Raw genomic sequence first — 20,053 nt, 5'->3', positions numbered from 1 at the left:
ACCGGTGTAACAGTAATGTGATTCCCTTGCACTTATGCATGATGATATAGTCATTAATAATATGGCCACATACTATCCTACTAAGATACTATGATGACAGCATCATAGAAAATCCTATGGTAAATTAATTCTGTAGTGGGTACAGGATTTGGATGGTATGCAGTAAATAATGCAAAGGGACACACAATAAATGACGAGGATAAAACAAAATGTTTAATTAGCATTCAGTGAGCACCGTTCATCCTATGCACTGCCTGGTGTATAGTCCTGTGGGAAAAATAGTATGTGATCACATAACTTTAGATTGTATCAAAATGCATAAACACTGGGGGGCTGATTATAGGTTGCAGGGGCAACCTTAATTTTGGCATTTCCTAACTTTTGAGTGCTTGACTTTGCAAACTTAATGTTTAACATAGGTTTTTTGGGGTTTTATTTTTCACACACACATGCACACGCACATGCGCACACACAAAACACCTGCCCCTGAACAAGATATCACCCTTATCAGATCATCCCAAAAATATCTCCAACATTTCAAGTGCAATTCTAGTCCAATTTTGTAGAGAACCACCCCCATTAAGCAACCAGTTTTGCTTGGTACCTTGAGTTATTACTTAGATTCTATCATACCTGCAAACCAACGGTACCCAGAAACATTAATCCTTCTCTTTCTAACACTTTCACTTAGACCAGGTTATAACAGCATAGCATTTTCTTTAAATGTGAGAAAGACATAGTATGGACATTGCAATGAAATATCCACATATCCTTTTGACCCTATGCCATTACTGAAAACTGGATAACTGCATTGAAATGTATGTTAAATCACTGTTAATTCTTTTCATGTTGTAAATAATTTGCTTTTCTGATGTGATGAACAATTACTATAGTAAGAGTTCTAAGAAAGTACAGTAGCTTTTAAACATACGTATGTAGTAAGCTGATGAAAAGTGAGGAGTACAAAACTAAATTATGCCATTTCCTCAGTACTTCTTGTACATTATATTACAGAAACTTTTCTTCAAACTCAAAGATCAAGCAAAACAACAGAAAAATCAATCTAGTATGTGCAAGTTAAAAACTTGCAACACAGTGGGTACAATTTTAGAAAAACACTGTTAGTGACGTCTCATTATATTTAACAGGAAAAAGAATACATTTTCTTTAACTTAAGAGTGCCAAAGTTTGAATCTAACACCATACAGGCTAATGAGACACACTAAAACACAAAGTCCCAATGTTTTTATACCTACCAAGCTCCTTTATAAAACTGACCACACTGAATCTTCTCCAACAGGCTACTGTAATATCCATGAGCCTGAAAATAACTGAGAAGTTCCAATTCTCAAAACTGTTTTCTTACTAAAATGGAGAAAGAAATTACTTGTTTCATGATCCTGTTTCACACTTTCACTATATGTCTTTCTTCAACATCAAGGCAGGCATTTCATTTAGGTTTTTTGTTTTTTTTTTAAATAGGCAAGTGCTGAAGTTCGAGCAGGCCTCCCGATCGGATCAGGCTTTCCATAGCCAAAGGGGTAATTTTTAGCTTCAGCATATGATGATGACCTACAACTTGCAGAGTGGCTGCATGTCTATATTTATCCAAAAGTACATACTATACTGACAGATTAGTGAAACTACTTCAAGCACTCCAAGAACATGAGACTGGCTAATGCAGTTCGGCATAAACAAACCATGTGTACCAAATATATGTATTATCACACAGTTCAAGTTGAAGGCATTTAGTAAAGAAATGTTAAGGATAGAAAGAACACAGGATGGGTGATAAAACTTTTGTTTTGTAACTAAGGTCTTTTGGCCACAAGTACAAACAGTTTACATTCCTTGAGACAAAACCAACACAGTATCCTTTTTCCATGCCAAAGAGCCAGTGAGAAACCACACATCCTTAAGGAAAATTACACAGTGAACATCTACTGGAATAACTCTTAAGGAAATGTGTTTGGTTTTAAAACTATAATTATAATATTAAAAAAGACACACAGCATAAACCAAATTGTTAAGAACTTAATTTATAAGGTCAAGTACATAGCAGCAAGGTTGGCAAAAGAAAGCTTTTATGCTCTTTGAAGAAAAACCCTTCCAGATCAGTGATAGACTGTCAGGCAAGGAAAATAAAATTCAAGGCTTAAAAACAAACTGAAAATGTAGTAGATTGATCTTATTTTAGTCACAGGAACTGGTCAGGGACAATATATTTGTATAGACACAACTAAGATTTTTATACATTTTTGTTAATGTAAATGTTACTTTGCATCATTAATTTACATCATTTTCAGGCTCAAAAAAGGCTTTATAAATACAGATCTAAAATTAACAATGACATGATACACTTAACTAACCATTTAAACAATGAATCATATGAAGAAAACACAACTAAAGCACTATTTAAAAACCCACATGATGTTATATTGACCAACTAAGACTGCTGAAGTTGAGTCTTATAGTATTACTCTCAACCCTGTGGGTTTGGGGTTTTTTGCAGATTTATCCTTAATGGGTGAAATTCACCTTTGGAAAGAGGGCCAGCACAAGTTCTATGCACCAGCTAATGTCACACTTTGAGGCACAAAGTGGAATTTATGTGCTGTAAAGACCTTGGCCTTAATCTCTGCACAAGAATCAATTTCACCCATTATGAATATTTGTTTGTAGATTAAATTTGGCATTTGTTTTAAACATTTTTATAATACGGGACAAGCTGGCAGCAGCAGGTTCTGCTAAATGCAAAATTGCCATTTACATCCTGAGTTCATTGTATGTGGGCGATATGTATTCAAAAGGTAATCTCATATCTCTTGTTCCCTAGGAGAGTACATCCTGCAATCTGAAATGCAATGGGTTTTCAGTATTAGAGAAAGGAAATTATGTCCATATTGTATGCTTTTGGCCTACACACAAAGCAGCTTGCGCACAGAATTTAGAAGATGTTATACGTCATATCCGCCTACTTGTTTGCATTCCTTTCAGTGAATGGTGTTAAATGCTATTCTGGTAAGTGGGGGTGTGTGTGCATTCATCCCCTCTCCTTATCTACTCCTCAAGTGCTTATGACCTTGTTTTGGGCCAATTATCTTTCTTGACAAGGAGGTCTGGACATGGGGCTCCAGAGTCCATCAAAATCTCTCCTGGTTCAGCCACAGGAATCACTAGAAAATGTGAATTGGTGTTTTCCCCCCGAGCACTGAGCATGCTGTCTCCCCAATATCCCAGATCCTTTTTGGCCTCAGACTGAGATGGACTCAATGTTAAAATCTGACCCACAGCACAGTAGTACAGAAGACAAAATGTTGTACAATGGTTGTAGCAGAGAACAGGACATCAGGAGTTCCTAGGTCTTCTCCAGCCATTTAACCTCTCTTTAGATCAGTTTTCCCCACTGCAAAGTGAGGGTAAGTATAATTCCTACCTTGAAGGAATGCTGTGAGGTTAAATTAACTGTAACTGAGGAGTTGGACTCCTCAGTTGAAAGCCCATAGATTTTTTTTTCTCGGGTTGCTAGCCTAATCGCTTGTACATTTTTGTATGGCTTGAATTTCTAACTGCAGATGTTCAAGCCACAGTCATAACATTCCTCTTGCATTTCTATCTAAAAGGCAAGTGAGGACCAGTGATAGTCACACTGAGGCTCATGAGCCGCAAGTGGCTCTTTAATGTGTCTCCTGTGGCTCTTTACAGGACATATATTAAAACACTGTGTGATTTAATTATTAACCAATCTAAGCTATTAACGAATCAGGATGCTTTTACTATGTTATTAACCAATTAAGTTAATAACAGTTCAAGTTGATAACTTATTTGTTGTGAGAAATATATATAAAATGAAACAATGAATTCACACTATTGTGGCTCTTTTGGGTAATACTGAACGCTAATTTGGCTCCTGAACCACTGAGGTCTAAGTGTCACTGGTGTAGATTGTTTATGCATTTAATCTTACTAAAAATATACAATTTAGAAAGGCATGGGGAAGCCAAACTGCTAAACTTCAAGAGGGTCTCAAAAGAACTACCTCCTAAAACTGACACATCTCTTCTTAAAATTACACAAATTCAGTACTCTGATCTCTGGATTGTATTATATATTCTTGCATCCAGAAAAGGGGCAAGGTATGGTATGATGGATACAGAAGTTTGCAAGTGGCCATGTTGTTTTTAATTTCTGTCACATCACCAGCCATGAGTTTGATCAGCCCCACAAGCTGATACTGGTCTCCGCTTGTCTCTGTGGGCACTGGCATCTTGAATTGAGGGGCTCAGAACAGGTAGTTTTTCATCAAAATCAGGGCTCGTGGGGGAGGCAAAATAATTCACCCCAGATGTTGTCAAGCCTTTTTCTTCTAGGAGGTCCTTTATTTAGGTTGGGGAGACTTTAGGAAGGGTGGATAGGATGCGATTGCCAGAAGGTATGAGGAACTCAACTTTCCTTCATCCAGACAGCTCTGTAGCACTACCTAGTCTCCTCTTCCAATAGTTATTTTAAAAAGTGTTCTATATTGTATCCTTTATCTGGACAGAATTTATACTTTATAGTTGTAATACGAATAACTGAAATTATAGTTATCACTGAGATTTTTAATGAATGTAGTTTTGAAGACAATTTGCGGAGACATATTCTTCTATGGGAGAAAACCAATTTCAAATCTTTTGCAGTTTATAGAACAGATACATCTTTTTATCATGTATAGATGTTTAAACAAAGTGTTATTAGTTAACATTTTTCATATACCTTTGTTTTTAATTAAATAGATGAGACCACGTTGGATTAAAAATTTGTACCTTAACTCTCTTTTTGCTTAGCATAGAAACAATATTTCAAGACAGTCTGTTCTCTTTGCTGACAAATTCTATTATTGATGTAGGTGGCTCCAATAGAAACAAGAAACTGCTGTTTCAAAATATGATTAGCATAGTAAAGAATGAAATGAGTCTGACAGGAAAAATGTCATGAAGTTACACACTTTGTCAACTTTTTAGAGTCTTTCCTTTCCTATCTTAATATTTAAAAAAAAATGAGGTATACTTTTATAGGTCTTGTCTACAGTGGCAGTGGTGTGTAGGGTATGTGTAGCAACACACTGCAGTGAAAAGCAGGCTGTGTCCGCACTGCAGTGTGTAGATACAAGCCGATGTGAAAGACTCTGGCAGGCGGAAGCAGCAGGGAAAGGCTCTGGCAGCTCCCTGCAGCAGGGAAAGGCTTCATTGGTGAAAGGCTCCAGCAGTGGGGAGCTGCCAGAGCACTCCTGGACATGTGTGCAGACTTAACACCCTGCTTCTCACCGATGTAGCCTTTGTGGCTTTCATCAATGACAAACTCGAGAATTTTTAAGAAACTATAAAACAATAAAGTTGCATAAGATTCTCTCTTTGGGTCCTTAAGGGAATGGGATTCAGTGATCACTTTATCAACTGGGATTAAACTGCTCGACACCAGATCCCCTCCTGGGTGATTACCAGTACTTAGAAACAGTCTCATTACAGAAAGGAACAAGGCAGGGCTGCCCACTATCCCTGTTACTCTTCAACATAGCACTGGAATCGCTAGTATGCACAATTGGGTATGAAGATCATAATAGAATCATGGAGGGATGGGGAGGCAGGAGGGTTCAACACTGTAAGCAGAATCAGCCTCTGGAAAATGCTAGAAAAATTTGGCTGCCCCACCAAATTTGTTAATACCATATGTCAATTCCATGAAGATAGAACTGGTCAAGTACTCTCAGATGGTGGCCTCTCTAAACCATTCCCCATATCTATTGGGATGAAACAAGGCTGCACGCTAGCACTGATTCTCTTTAGTTGCTACATGAGGTTCAGAACTGATGGAAAACTCTTCAATGACCAAAAGCTTACTGCAAAGACAAAAGTAATTAAGAAATTCCTATGTGAACCCTTTTTATGGATGACTGTGGTCTACTTAGTCACAGTGAAAGTGACCTACAACTTACCCCCTTGACAGGTTCTCAGAGGCAACTAAGGAGTTTGGACTCACAATCAGCCTGGAAAAAACTGAAGTCAACTTCCAACCAGCCCCATCAACCACTAGCAAAACCTAATTTGCTTCACGCTTCTCACAAAAAATAACATGTGAACTGATGACTAGCAAAGTTACCATAGACAATAAAGGAGAAGGGATGCAAATCAGGATAAAAAAAGAGCGCATCAGAGATCTTCTCACCAATTTGAATGAATTTAAATCAGCAGGGCCGGATGCATTCACCCGAGGGTACTGAAGGAATTAGCTGAAAAAATCTCAGAGCCATTGGCAATAATATTTACAAACTCATGGATGACAGGAGAGTTCCAGAAGTCTGGAGAAGGGCTAATGTAGTGCCCATCTTTAAAAATGGGGAAAAGGAGGAGCTAGGGAGCTATAAATCAGCCACCCTGACTTCGATACCGGGGAAGCTACTAGAGCAATGTATAAAACATTCAATTTGTGAATACCCAGAGGATGAAGGGGTAATCACTAGCAGCCAGCATGGATTTATATTATAAAGAACAAATCATGCCAAACCAGCTTGATTTCCTTCTTTGACAGGGTAACTGATTTGGTGGACAGGGGGAATGCGGTGGACATAATATACCTGGACTTCAGCAAGGCTTTTGACAGTCCCACATGGCATACTGATAAGTAAGCTGGAGAAGTGCGGTCTCGACAGAACTACCATTAAGTGTATATATTATTGGTTAAACAACCACAAACAAACAGTAACTATTAATTCAATGATGTCAGATTGGTGGGAGGTCTCAAATGGGGTTCCACAGGGATCTGTTCTTGGTTCAGGATTATATACCATCTTCATTAATGACCTGGATATAGGAATAGAGAGCACACTGATCAAGATGTGTAGATGACACAAAGCTAGGAGGAGTTGCCAATACTTTAGAGGATAGAGCTAAAATTCAGAGAGATTGTGATAAATTGGAGAACTGGGCTATAGACAACAAAATGAAATTTAACAAAGACAAATGTCAGGTGCTACACTTAGGGAAGAAAAACCAAATGCACAAATACAGAATGGGGGGAAACTGGCTTGGCAGCAGCCCTGTTAAGAAGGATCTGGGAGTTGTGCTAGATCACAGCCTCAACATGAGTCAGCAATGCAATGCTGTTGCAAAAAACCCCAACAAATACAATTTTAGGTTACATTAACAGCAGCATAGCATGCAAGTTATGGGAGCTGATAGTACCACTCTACTCGGTGCTGGTTAGGCCTCAGCTAACTGGAGTACTTTGTCCAGTTTTGGTCACCAATGTATAGAAAGGATGTAGAGAAACTGGAAAGGATCCAGAGGTGAGTGACAAAGATGATCGAAGGGATGGAATGCAAGCCATACAAGCAAAGGCTGAAGGAACTGGGTATGTTTAGTTTGGAAAAGAGGAGATTGAGGGGGGATATGATAGCTGCCATAAAAAAGATGGGAGAAAAGTTGTTCTCTCTTGCATAGAGTGCAGAATAAAAGGCACTGGGTTCAAGCTACATCATAGCAGATCTAGATTAAATCTCAGGAAAAACTTCCTAACTGTAAGAAAGGTAGGACAATGGAACAGATTGCTTAGGGAGGTTGTGGAAGCTTCTTCACTGGAGGTTTTCAAAAGGAGGCTGGATAACCATCTGTCTTGGATGGTTTAGACACAAAAAATCCTGCATCTTGGCAGGGAGTTAGACTAGATGAACCTTGCAGTCCCTCTAACTCTATGTAGTAAGAGGTGGGACCTCAAGACATCCCAGAGGTTGCAGTAGAGAGAGTGACAGCGGAGCAGCCGACGATGGAGTGAGCGAGCAGTGGTGAAGTGAGTGGCTGGTAGCGGAGCGGCTGACGGTGGAGCAAGCGTCCACCAGCAGAGAGGTTGATGGTGGAGTGAGTGGCGGCAGAGTGGCCGATGGTGGAGCGAGCCATGGTGCCTTCCTCCCTCCCTGCCAGGTGGGAGATGAATTCATGCAAATGCACCTCTGAACTCTGGGTCTTCAGTGACCAAAGAGAACAACTGTGAGTGGGGTGCAGTGGAGGGAGAGAGGACAATGATTATTGAAGATCAGTTTAAATGGACTGGTCATGTTATCACCATGGGGGAATGACAGATTCCCCCCAAAATTCCTCTATCATGAGCTGAAATTCAGAAAGGGCAGGAATGGCAGTCAACATAAATATTTCAAAGACACTCTTTAGCAGAATCTCAACTCACATGGCATAAATATTGATAAGTTCAAAGACACGTTCAAGGGCATATTTGAACAGAGAACTACTATCAATAAAATTTGTAAACACTTTAAAACAGATGCGAAAAACTAATTGAAAAGGGCCGAGCATCATGCCATGTCTTCAGTGGGAGAGTATGCATTCCTACATGACATCTGTTCAGGACCTTGATCCTCGCAGATTGGACTATACAGCCTCAAGAGAACATGAGATGCTGTGATGTGATCGCCAGATACAGTGGAATCAAAAAGAATCACAGAGCTTAAGGTGAGACGGGACCAACAGATCATCTAGTCTGATCTCCTGTATATCACAGCTACCAACCCCACCCAGCCAGCTGCACACTTAATCCAAACACCAACATTAAACCAGAGGAAGGAGCCAAAAAAAAAAAAACATAGAAAAAAGAAAAAAGAAAAGAAAAGAAAAGAAAAGAAAAATACATTGGGGGAATAAAAGTCTCCCTTTCTGTCCTCTGCAAATCACTGGCTGAAGTTCTGAAGGATGAGATTTTAGGAATATAAGACATAAATCAGAAGTAGCCCCCAGTGCTGCCAAGCCCTGCACCCCTCCCCCAAGAAACCCCATCATACAATCATAATCATAAAATTGTCAAGCTCTCTCTTACAACTAAGTTGTTTGCCCCAGCAACATCTATTAGGAAGCTGTTCCAGAACCTCAATCCTCTGATTGTTAGAAATCTTCTTGTAATTTACACCCTACATATATTCATGGCAAGTTATACCCATTTGTTCTTGTGCCAACATTGTCCTTTAGATTAAATAGCTCTTTCCCTTCCTTGGGTTCACCCCCTAAAGTATTTATAGAGAACAACCATATCCCCTCTCAGCCTTCACTTTGCTAGGCCAAACAAGTCACGCTCTTTTAGCCTCCTCTCATAAAAGAGGTTTTCCATTTCTCTGATCAACCTAGTAGCTCTTTTCTGCACCTGTTCCAAGTTTGAATTCATCATTCTTGAACATGGGTGACCAGAATTGCACATAGTATTCCAGATGAGGTCTTACCAATGCCTTGCACAATGGCATTTATACTTCTCTATCTCTTCTAGAGTGCCCTGCCTGATCCTAGAATCGCATTTGCCTTTTTTGTAGCTGCATCACGTTGGTGGCTCCAGGTTATCTTGTGATGGACCAACACGCCCAGATTTCTCTCCTCCTCTTCTGTCATTTTTAACCGATGAGTCCTCATTTATAGAAGAAATTATTTTTACTAGACTCTAGGTACATGACCTTGCACTTTGTACTCTTAAAATTCATCCAAATTCTGTTTCTCCAGTTTTGAAAGTCATCTAATTCTTCCTGTAATATTCCATTCCTCATCTGTACTGTACCCAACTTTGTATCTTCGGCAAATTCCATTAGCACACTCCTAATGACTTAGTGCCAAAGTCATTAATAAAAATATTAAATAAGGTAAATCCCATGACCAGTCCTTGAGGAATTCCACTAGCAACATCCCTCCAGCCTGATAGTTCATCTTTTAGCATGACTAGTTGCTTCTCCCCATTAGCCAGTTCCTTACCTACCTTACAATTCTTGTACTAATCCCCATCATAATTTAAATAATAATTTCCTATGTGGTACTATGTCAAATGCTTTTCTGAAGTCCAAGTATATTAGAATTAGATCTACTGCATTTCCCGTATCTAAAAAATCAGTTATCGTCTGTTCTCAAAGAAAGATATCAGGTGGTCAGGCATGATCTACCTTTGATAAACATATTTCATTACATCCCCTTTTCTGATTACCTCCATGAATTTAATTATTCTTTCCTTCAACATTTGATCTAAAGCCTTGTATATTACTTCGGACAGACGAATGGGTCTATAATTGCCCAGATCACTTTTGTTATATAGAACAAAAAACTAGGTTGTATGTGGATGATACTATCACTCTAATCCACAAAGGCTGATACCCAAATTACTAGAACTCACTGAAAAGTCTCGGCACTTGTCTGGATATGAGATTAACTAGAACAAATCTGAGGAGTTAGGATTAACTAAATACATGTACTGGTCTTTGCTTAGTCAGTGGGATTTCCAATGGAAGCTGATAGCATTCAAATATCTAGGAATTCTAATCCCCTGATATTTAAAGCAAATAGTTACAATCAGTTTAGACTCAATTATTATACAAATCACTAACAACCTGGGTAAATGGAAAGCTATCCTCCTCAGCCTCTTGACAAAAATAAACCTAATAAAAATGAACACACTGCTCAGATTAATTTATATGTTCAGGGCTACTCTCACTCCAAATATCCGAATACTATTTTCAGAAAAATCATTTATATTCTTTTTTGGGGGGGCAGGGGGGCAGAAAGAATCATGTCCTTGAAGAGACTTCAGCTACCAGTTGATCTAGGGAGGTTTAGAATCACAAATCTGATGCAATATCATAATGCCTGTATAATAAGCCTTTATAATAAGCCAGGCCATGCAATGGACATATACTATCACAAATCAAACATCTATGTGGGTGAATATTAAGAAAGAGCTGTCCTATTCTTTCCTATTATGGCTATATTGGGCTGTGGAGACTGTAGATATCAAAAATATCTAATTCCCACCGTCCGTATGGCCTGTCAAATAAGGGCCACTTTAGCATGCCAACACAAATTCCACCCTTCATTTGGGAATCCCATTCTAAAAATTGGGTGGGGGGAAATTGGGGGAAAGATGACAACGTGGAAAAATTGGATGGAATGTAGCATATTATACATATCTCCCTCCCAACTAATAAGTGAGGACCAAATCACAATGTTTACTTCTCTCCAGCTACAATACAACCTATAAGATACGGCAATGTGGCAATGTAATGAGGAGGAATGACCTCATTCTGGCACAAAGGGCTCCTGTTGGGCTCAGCTAACCTCACCCCTTCCCCTTCAAAGGAATTACAGGGACAGGGCAAAAAGTATCAGAGCAGGGCCCTGAAGCTTAGTTGGAACCAGATCACAGAAGGAGCCTGATGTCCTTCCCAACGAGCTGAATTGCCAGCGGAGCTCACAACCAGCTGTGGCAGGTGACAACTGCCCTGAGCCAGCCAGGAGAGAAGGCCAACCACTATCCCAAGAGATGGAGAGACCCAGAGAGGCAGTAGAGAGTGAGCTGCTTGGCACAGAGATGAGGACCCAGGCCCCAGGGGCCGCACAGCAGCCCCACCAGACAATAGTAGGACGTAGCTCAAGGAAACAAGGCATTGACTTGGCTCTATTGCTGTGGGGCAAGGAAGCAACCCCAGGCTTCCCTGCCAACCCTGTGACAGGATCACCCATTCACTTCTAGGGTCTTAGACTGAGATCCAGTGGAGCAGGGTAGGCCCGGGTCTTCACACCACTGGCCCCGCACTTGGGGATGGATAAACCATAGACTGCTTGCTTGCTTAGTCCCTACCAAGAAAGCCTGAGCCATTGACTGCTTATTTGCTTAGCCCTCAGGAAGGAGGCCTGAGTCACAGGCTGCTTGAGTATTCAACCCTTAGGCCAGAAGGCCTGACCCACTGACAGTTTTTCTGCTCTGCCCCTCATCCAGGAGGCCTGAGCTAACACTTTCTTAGTGACTTGGCTGCTAGACAGGACACCTGACAGACCAATCCAGCATGAACACCGATTCCCTGCTAACACCAAAGGGGGCGCTCCTGGCCCTGAGACCGAGGAACCTTACAGGCAACATCTTCAAATTTGTCTCCTGCTCACCTCAGAATCAGGCCTGGAAGCAACTGCATTGTCCAAAGTGCCTGAACTCAAATTTTGTAGAGTTATATCATTCCCCCAGACTGGCAACTACACTATACTACCTGCCAAAATATGAATACTGATGTAATGAGGCTAAAATGGAACAAAGAACTGGCAATAAATAGCTCACCCCCACAGTGGAACAGAGCAATATGAGAGAATAAGGAAGCACACTTGGACCTCCAATTATGTTTCATTCTACACAACATCATCTTTAGGGTGCACTAGTCACCCCAAACACTACACAAAATTAAAGCTGCCCCCAGTGATCAATTTTGGAAAAGTGGGGGCAAAGGAGCCCCAGAAAAATGTGAGTCCATTTGGGACAGTTTCCTAGAACTGGTTGACTAAAGATCCCTGCAGGAGACATGGATGAAAGGCAGACAATACATCCACATACTACCTTCTCCCATCCCTCCCACCCTTTTCCCTCTTGACTTTGATTTCTTGAATTTTTGTTTGTGTGTTTATTCTGATATGTGTCTGGAAATAGTGTGGTTAATAGGTGGGAAGCCAGGCATTGTGTAAAATCAGTAAAAGCTGGTTTGTCAGGCATGTTGAGAGAATGGGAGGTGCCGGTAAGTGAAAAATGCCAGTTAACTAAGAGGGAGGGAGTTTGGGTGTGGGAGGGGATGTGGGGCTGGGGGTTAGAGCACGAGTGGGGGTGTGGGGCGTGGGCTCTGGGAGGGATTTGGGTACAGGAGGGGACTCGGTGTAGCAGGTTGGGGCATTGGAGGGGCTGCGGGGGGTGCCAGATCCAGGAAGCTCTCACCTCGGGCGGCTCCCCACAACCAGTAACCTGTCCCGGTTGCTCCTAGGTGAAGGCGAGGCAGGCAACTCTGCATGCTGTCCCCGCCCCACCCACTGGCTCCATAGCTCCCACTGGCTGGGAACCACGGCCAGTGGGAGCTGTGGGGTGGTACCTGCGGGCGGAGGCAGCGCGCAGAGGCACCTGCCATGCCTCCACCTCGGAGCAGCCGGGACAGGTTGCCACTTGCGGGGAGCCACCTGAGGTGAGTGCCCCCTGGATCCGGCACCCCACACCTCCTCCCACGCCCCAATCCCCCTCCTCACCCAAACTCCCTCCCAGAGCCTGTGCTCCACACCCCTTCCGATGCCCCAACCCCCTGCCGACCCCACGCCAAGCGGACTATAAAACGGACTTTCAATGAAGATCAGAAATGCCGGTTTATAGAGCTTTCCGGTTGGTGACGTGTCAGATAAAACAGCTTTTACTGTATCTTGTTTTTTGCTCATTTCTGGTGTTTATTACTTTTGAATTTGTTCTGTATGTTGGCACCTAGGATTTATATGGTTTGTTATAAGAAAAATTGAAAAAGTTTAATAAATAATAAATATTTTAAAAGTAATTATTGGCAAACCTTGTGCAAAATATCAGAATGATCTTTTACTATAGTTTCTGTGTGGGATTAAACTGTTTCATACTTTCATAGAAATTTAAGAAACATTTAACTTATTTATATTTAATGGTGGAACCTGGCATACTTAGAACATAACATCATTTGGGGGATAACTTCCTCTCACTTATGGAAATACCCACATTGTCTCTGTTATCAGAGTTGAACTAAACACAAATACTGCTCAGCTTCTGTGTTTTAGAGAACAATTAAATGTTTCCTCTTTGAATGCTGACCTTAGGTTAACAAATACAGTATGTTTAGGAAATCCTGACAAACTTTCTATATGTCTTTAAAGGTTTTATTATCTTTGCTGATCTTGCCAATTATTTCAAAAGTAAAAAGGCTTTAATAATCAGGGGGAAAGTCATCACCTTTTGTACTTAAATAAGTAAACGGATTTGGATAAATTAAAAACACACATTGAACATTGGTCTGTTTCCCAAACTGAACTAGAATGTCTTTGCAATTCAAATAAAGTTAAGAAAATATTTTGTTTTATAGTAAAGATTTTCACATTTCCCTATGCTTAGTTGTTTTTGTTAAAATACTGAATGAAAAGCTACTCTCTAAATTTCTGATCTGGTTGAAACTAGAGTGCTGGCAAGTTCACATATAAAAACAGGGTTTCCCATACGATTTCGAGCCTGCTGTTTTGTTGAAGTAGCCTTTCATTTTCGAGAAGAAGAGGTGAAGACGCTTCTTTGAATTTTGTGAGTGTAAAGCTTGGAAAAGGCCCAGGAAGCTCAAGATGTTTAAAAAAGAATGCAAGCGCAGTGCTAAAAAGTAAGACTATCTGCTTCAAAAAAATGAGGGGCCAGGCAACACAAAGGACGTGACCGGCATTTTCCCTCCTTACTCCTCGTCTTTTCAGCAAGGTGTATTTTTTTCCCTCCCTAAACATGCAACAATAAAGATGATTAGGGTTTTGGCTGAGATAGAAAACAGATCTATTTTTGTTTATTAAAGATCATACTTTTCACAACACTAGGAGTGTAAACACTGGTATCCTGGCCATATTCCAATTTAAGTAGTTACCATCTAAGTTCCCTCTAAGTTGCCCAGTCACATGGCCGCCTATTAAGTCCCACGCAGGGGCTCGGACCTGCCACAGTGGGGAGAGACACCCGTCCCTGCCGGCCCCAGCATGGACCTGCCCTGGACTTGCCATGGCAGGGGCAGAGAAGCCCCTCCCTTGGCCCGGCCCAGCCCAGCCGGAGATGCCACAGCCGGGGAGAGGTGCCTCTCCCCTGGCCCTGAGCCGCTGCAGCAAGAGAGGGCTAGGGGGAATCCTCTCTTCCACTGCAGCCCTGGGGCAGCCTGGACCCCAAACCCCCAGCCCCAGCCCCACCCCAGAGCCCACACCCCAAGCCAGAGCCCTCATCCCCCCACACCCCAACACCCTGCCCCAGCCCTGAGTCCCCTCTCACACTCCGAACCTCTTGGCCCCACCCCCACCACATGAATTTTGTTATGTGCACCAATATGAAGGTGATGTGTCACACATCACCTCCATATTGGTGCACATAACAAAATTCATTCCGCCCATGGACGTAAAAAAATGGAGGGAACGCTGCACTACAGATAATTAATTTTTTAGGTAAGTGAATTCTCAACTCTTTCTCGTGGGGCCTGACTTAAGTATGTTTTTTCATTCATTTTTGTCCATTTTTATTCCGTGTCTCTGTTTCTCAGCACATGGAAGAGTGGCCTAACAGCATGTAATAATGTATCTTTTTCCAGTGGTCATTTCTTTGATGGCAGTCAGGGGTTTCAGTGTATAAAAGGGGTGTTCATCACAGTCTACTGGGCAATATAAAGAACACTGTCTTTCTACATGATGTATTTGGGGTTTACTACTGTCTGGTCAAGTATGATGTACAGTCAGATAGTAGGTTAAATTCCATCTGGTTGAATGATTTGTTCAAGTGAAAGGTTTTTATTTAGTAGCTGGCTTCAAGCCAGAGTTTCAGAAGCTTTCACTGAGTTAAAGTAGATGCAAAAAGTCTTCTCGGGTAATGTCAAGGCAGGAAGTGTTTTTGTCCGTGATGTCTGGGTCTAGCAGTAGCTATTATGCAACGTTTGTTTTTTGGATTTGGAAATGAGAAACGAAGTGGGTTCAGTGTTGAAGAAGAAAGTACATAATACTTAGATATTACAGCAATGGGCTCTACAGAAAACCCTAAGATAGAATATAACTCGTTAGATAGTAGCAAATGAGGACATTGCTGGGCAGGGTGGCTGTAAACAGGCCAGATTAATACAAAATATGGAAAAGTTAGTTAGGCCTTGATCCTGCAAACACTTAAGCATGTTCTTAACTGCCCCATTGAAATCAACGGGAGTACTCATGGTAGTAAAGTTAAGAACATGCTTAAGTGTTTTCAGGATCAGGACCTTGGAATGTCTTTTTCAGCAGAAACAGATCATGTTGTGGGAGCCCCCCGTCATCAGTGGTAAGTAATGATAACTAAAAATGAAGCAGTCAAAGATAGCAAATAACAATGGTAGCGGTAATTTTATTTTAAGAGTTGAAGATCCATATCCTGGTTGCATATAATATATTTTTTCCTCAATTTTCCTTTAATATATGCCATGTTGGTTGCTGCATTGTAGAGGTGTATCACTCAGTGTGACTTCTTGTTAAATTTATGTTTGTTCACAGAAAACTTTTGTTTGTTTTATTTGTTTTGCTCACAGAAAGTGGTGTAGTATTTAAATTTTGCCTGTGGAAATTTAGCTTGTATGTGTAAAGTGCCAGCTAAGGGCTTTATTCTCACCTTGGGCGGTGCCAGCTTCCACCCACACAACCCTGATTATGGACCTCACCAGCAGCAGTTTAATTGCTGACTTACATGGAGTGCAAGAAACAAAAACAAAAATAGTCACTGCCTTTGAATAGCTTATAGTAAAAAAGAGATTTAAAGTAGGGAAGACGCACCAGGGGGATCTAGGTGAGGGAGTAACAAAGGTGTCAATATTTTTAAAAGTGTGGTTCTACTTTGAAAAATAACTGTGTAAAAATGGGTACCTACTCATCTGGGCACAAATTCAGCAAAGCACTTAATCACATGATTAACTTCTGGCTCTGAGGTTCCAAGAGTGAGCTGGCTTCTGTTTCTTGTGCATCGTCAACAGAATTATTTACTAAGTTCCAGTTGCGGGGACTATTAATTATCATGAGGTAATTGAGTTTCATGGGTATGTATATGCTGCACAGGAACCATTTCATCCACAGTTTACATGCAGCTGCCTATCCAGTGGAACACGGCAACTGTTTAAGAGCACGTAACAACATTATACAACGGTTTTGAACAAGGAGTGAAGAATAGTGACCAGAGGACAGTTCAGGGGATGTTCTAGACATGCAGAATGGTAACCAGTGTTCCATCTAATTTTTTACATCCATGTGCGGAATAAATTTTGTTATGTGCACCAATATGGAGGTGATGAGTGATGTGTAACACATCACCTTCATTTTGGTGCACATAATAAAATTCATGTGGTGGGGGTGGGGCTGAGGGGTTCAGAGTGTGGGAGGGGGCTCAGGGCTGGGGCAGAGTGTTGGGATGCAGGGGTGGGAGTCTGGCTGGAGGTACGGACTCTGGGGTGGGGCTTGGAATGAGAGGTTCAGGGTGTAGGAGGGGGCTCAGGCCTGGGAAGAAGGTTGGGGTGTGGGGATGAGGGCTCTGGTTTGGGGTGTGGGTTCTGGGGTGAGGCCAGGGATCTTGGGTTTGGGGTGCAGTCTGCGGTGGGAGAGAGGACTCCCCCCAACCCTCTCTTGCTGCAGCAGCTGCGGGCCAGAGGAAAGGCGCCTCTCCCCAGCTGAGGCAGCTCCAGCTGGGCTGGGCCAGGCCAAAGTAGGGGCTACTTTCCCCAGGCTGCGGCAAGTCCAGTGCGGGTCCACACTGGGGCCGGCGGGTAGGGGCGCATCTTCCCATTGCAGCTGGTCTCCCCGCCGCGGTATGTCCGTGCTGGGGCCGGTAGGGAGGGGCACCTCTCCCCACTGTGGCAGGTCCGTGCTGGGCCAGCAGGGAGGGGCGCCTCTCCCCGCCGCAGCCCTGAATCTCTGTGCGGGGCTTAATAGGCAGCTGTGCAGCCGTGCAGCTTAGAGGGAACTTAGCTGTAGTGCTCCTTCACTGATCTGGTGGTTCCTTAATATCAGATATATTTCAGTTGTTAGGGGATCTGGCCACCCAAATTTATTTTAAAATCTCTCATCAAATGGAATCTTACAATATTGCAACTTAATATTCGAATAATATTGATATAGTGGGGTCAAGTTCAGAAAAGGGCAACAAAAGTGACAAACTGCAGCAAATAGTTTATGAAAAAAAGATTGAAGGGCTAAATATATGTATTTTGACAGAGGCAATTAAGAGCGGACACAACAGTTCCCAAATAATTGAAATGTGTAAACACTAAGAAACTAGAGGAATTATTTAGGATAGCACAAAGGGATATAACTACAAATAACTGAATTAAAGGGAAAATTTAGTGTGAACAAGAGGGAAGACTTCCTGACAGTAAAATCTTTTAGGTTGTAGAACAGTCTCCCCACAAAAAGTGGTGGAAGCCCTTTACTTGGGACATTTAAATTTAGACTGGAGGATATGGTATTAATGTTCATGTGATTTACAAGAACATGGGGGAAGTTCCAGAGGACTGGAGGAAAGCAAACATGCCATTATTTAAACAGAGTAAATGGGATGAAACGGGTAATAACAGGCCTGATACAAGACTCAATTAATAAAGAGTTAAAGGAGAATAATATAATAAATGTCAATCAACTTGGGTTTATAGAAAATAGATCTTGTCAAACTAACTTGAAATATTTTATTGAAGAGATTATAAATTTGGTTGATAAAGGTAATAGTGCTGAAGAGATATACTTAGACTTCTGTAAGGCATTTGACCTGATACCAGGACATATTGATTAAGAAACTAAAATGATACAAATTCTAAAATGATACAGACTAATTCTAGTCTGAATTTTTCTAGCTTCAACTTCCAGCCGTTGTATCTTGTTATACCTTTATCTGTTAGACTGAAGAGTCTTCTATTATCAAATTTCCTCATGTAGGTACTTAGAGATTGTGATTAAATCACTCCTTAACCTTCCCTTTGTTAAACTAAGCAGATTGAGTTCCTTGAGTCTTTCACAATAAGGCATGCTTTCTAATCCTTAATTAGTCTCATGGCTCTTCTCTGAACCCTCTCCAATTTATCACCATCCTTCTTGAATTGTGGACACCAGAAATGGACACAGTATTCCAGTAGTGGCTGCACCACTTCAAACACAGAGGCAATATAGCTTCTCAACTCCTATTTGGTATTTCCCTGTTTATACATCCAATGATTGCATTACTCCCCTCCCCCCGCCCCCACCAAGTTCTTTTCAGAATCACTCCTTCCCAGGATATACAATCTCCCATTTGGTAAGCATGGCCTTTATTCTTTGCTTCTAGGTGTATGACTAGAATTGGGCAAATAATGTGTTTTTGGTTCACTAGCAATTCTGAAAAATTTGGGGTCAAACTGAAAACAATTTTTTAAAAATATTTTCAGCAAATCAAAAAGTTGAAAACATTTCAAGCAGGGTAAAAATAAAATGTTTTGTTTCAACCTAACTCAAAATCTTTTGTTTCAATTTTGGGCATTTTGACAAAAGCAAAGGAGTATTAGATTCACAAAATGGTTGGGGCTGAAGGGAGGGAGAGAAGAAGGAGGCCTCCCTACTAACTTTTACCCCAGTGGTTAGGGAACTTACCCAGGATTTAGGAGACCCCAGTTCAATTCCCACCTTTGCCTGACAGGGAAAAGGGATTGGAACACGGGTCTCCTATCTCTCAGGTGAGTGCCCGTACCACCAGATTATAGAGACATTCTCACATTCACTGTAGCCCACTGCATGTGTATTTGTACACAATAGGAGTGACCTAATTCAGAATACCCTATAGTCTCCGACATCCTTGAACAACTCACCAAGGGGTACTGGTGGATTTTCTATCGCTGGAAATTTTAAAATCAAGATTGGATGTTTTTTCTAAAAGGTACGTTCTAGTTCAAACAGGAAATAATTCAGGGAAGTCATAGTGCCACAAGTACTCCTTTTCATATTGCCTGTGTTATACATGTCAGTCTAGATGACCACAGTGACGCCTTTTAACTTTATTATCTATGAACTAGTAGAAAACATAATGCAGGGAATAAGACTGCACTGATATGAGGATGGAACAGATTTCCTAAGTAGGTCTTGCCCATCTCAAATTTCTATATTTCTATAAGAATAAAAATTTCAGAATTTTTGAACAGACATTTTAACTTTGTAGTGCATATCTGAACCTAAATGTGTGTTGAGGTTTCCCCATCACTATTTGATTTTTGTCTTTGTGACCAATATTGTGGAATAATTTCCTACCAAAATGATTTGTTGAATATGCTTTGCCAAATGAGAAGCTGGTTTAAAGATAACCTTTTAAACTACACTTCTAAGGATTACGAAAAATGGGAGAAGTTAATTGAGATGATTGTGTTTTCATGGCATTTTCTGAGGACACGGGAGTACAGTATGTTGCCAAACTCATTCTTAGACACCCTTTATGACTAATCTGTGAAGTACTTGAAATCAGCATTGCAAAAAACTGG

General features: G+C 41.2%; 1 protein-coding gene across 13 annotated transcripts in view; it reads right to left on the bottom strand.

Annotated features, from left to right (window-relative positions):
* Positions 1-20,053, bottom strand: part of FRY (FRY microtubule binding protein) — a 371,144-nt gene that overhangs the window by 231,853 nt on the left and 119,238 nt on the right. The window contains exon 1 of one of the 13 annotated variants that reach the window (XM_043531611.1): positions 1,257-1,886. The exons of 11 other annotated variants lie outside the window; for them this stretch is intronic. In XM_043531611.1, the coding sequence (XP_043387546.1) occupies positions 1,257-1,317 (61 nt within the window). In that variant the 5' untranslated portion in view covers positions 1,318-1,886. Of the gene's footprint in view, positions 1-1,256; positions 1,887-20,053 lie in introns of those variants that run through there. One more of the 13 variants, XM_043531597.1, reaches the window with a different exon arrangement.

The sequence above is a fragment of the Chelonia mydas genome, chromosome 1 (assembly GCF_015237465.2).
Source record: "Chelonia mydas isolate rCheMyd1 chromosome 1, rCheMyd1.pri.v2, whole genome shotgun sequence".
Taxonomy (NCBI): domain Eukaryota; kingdom Metazoa; phylum Chordata; order Testudines; family Cheloniidae; genus Chelonia; species Chelonia mydas.
This window is presented reverse-complemented; position numbering and strand designations above follow the sequence as displayed.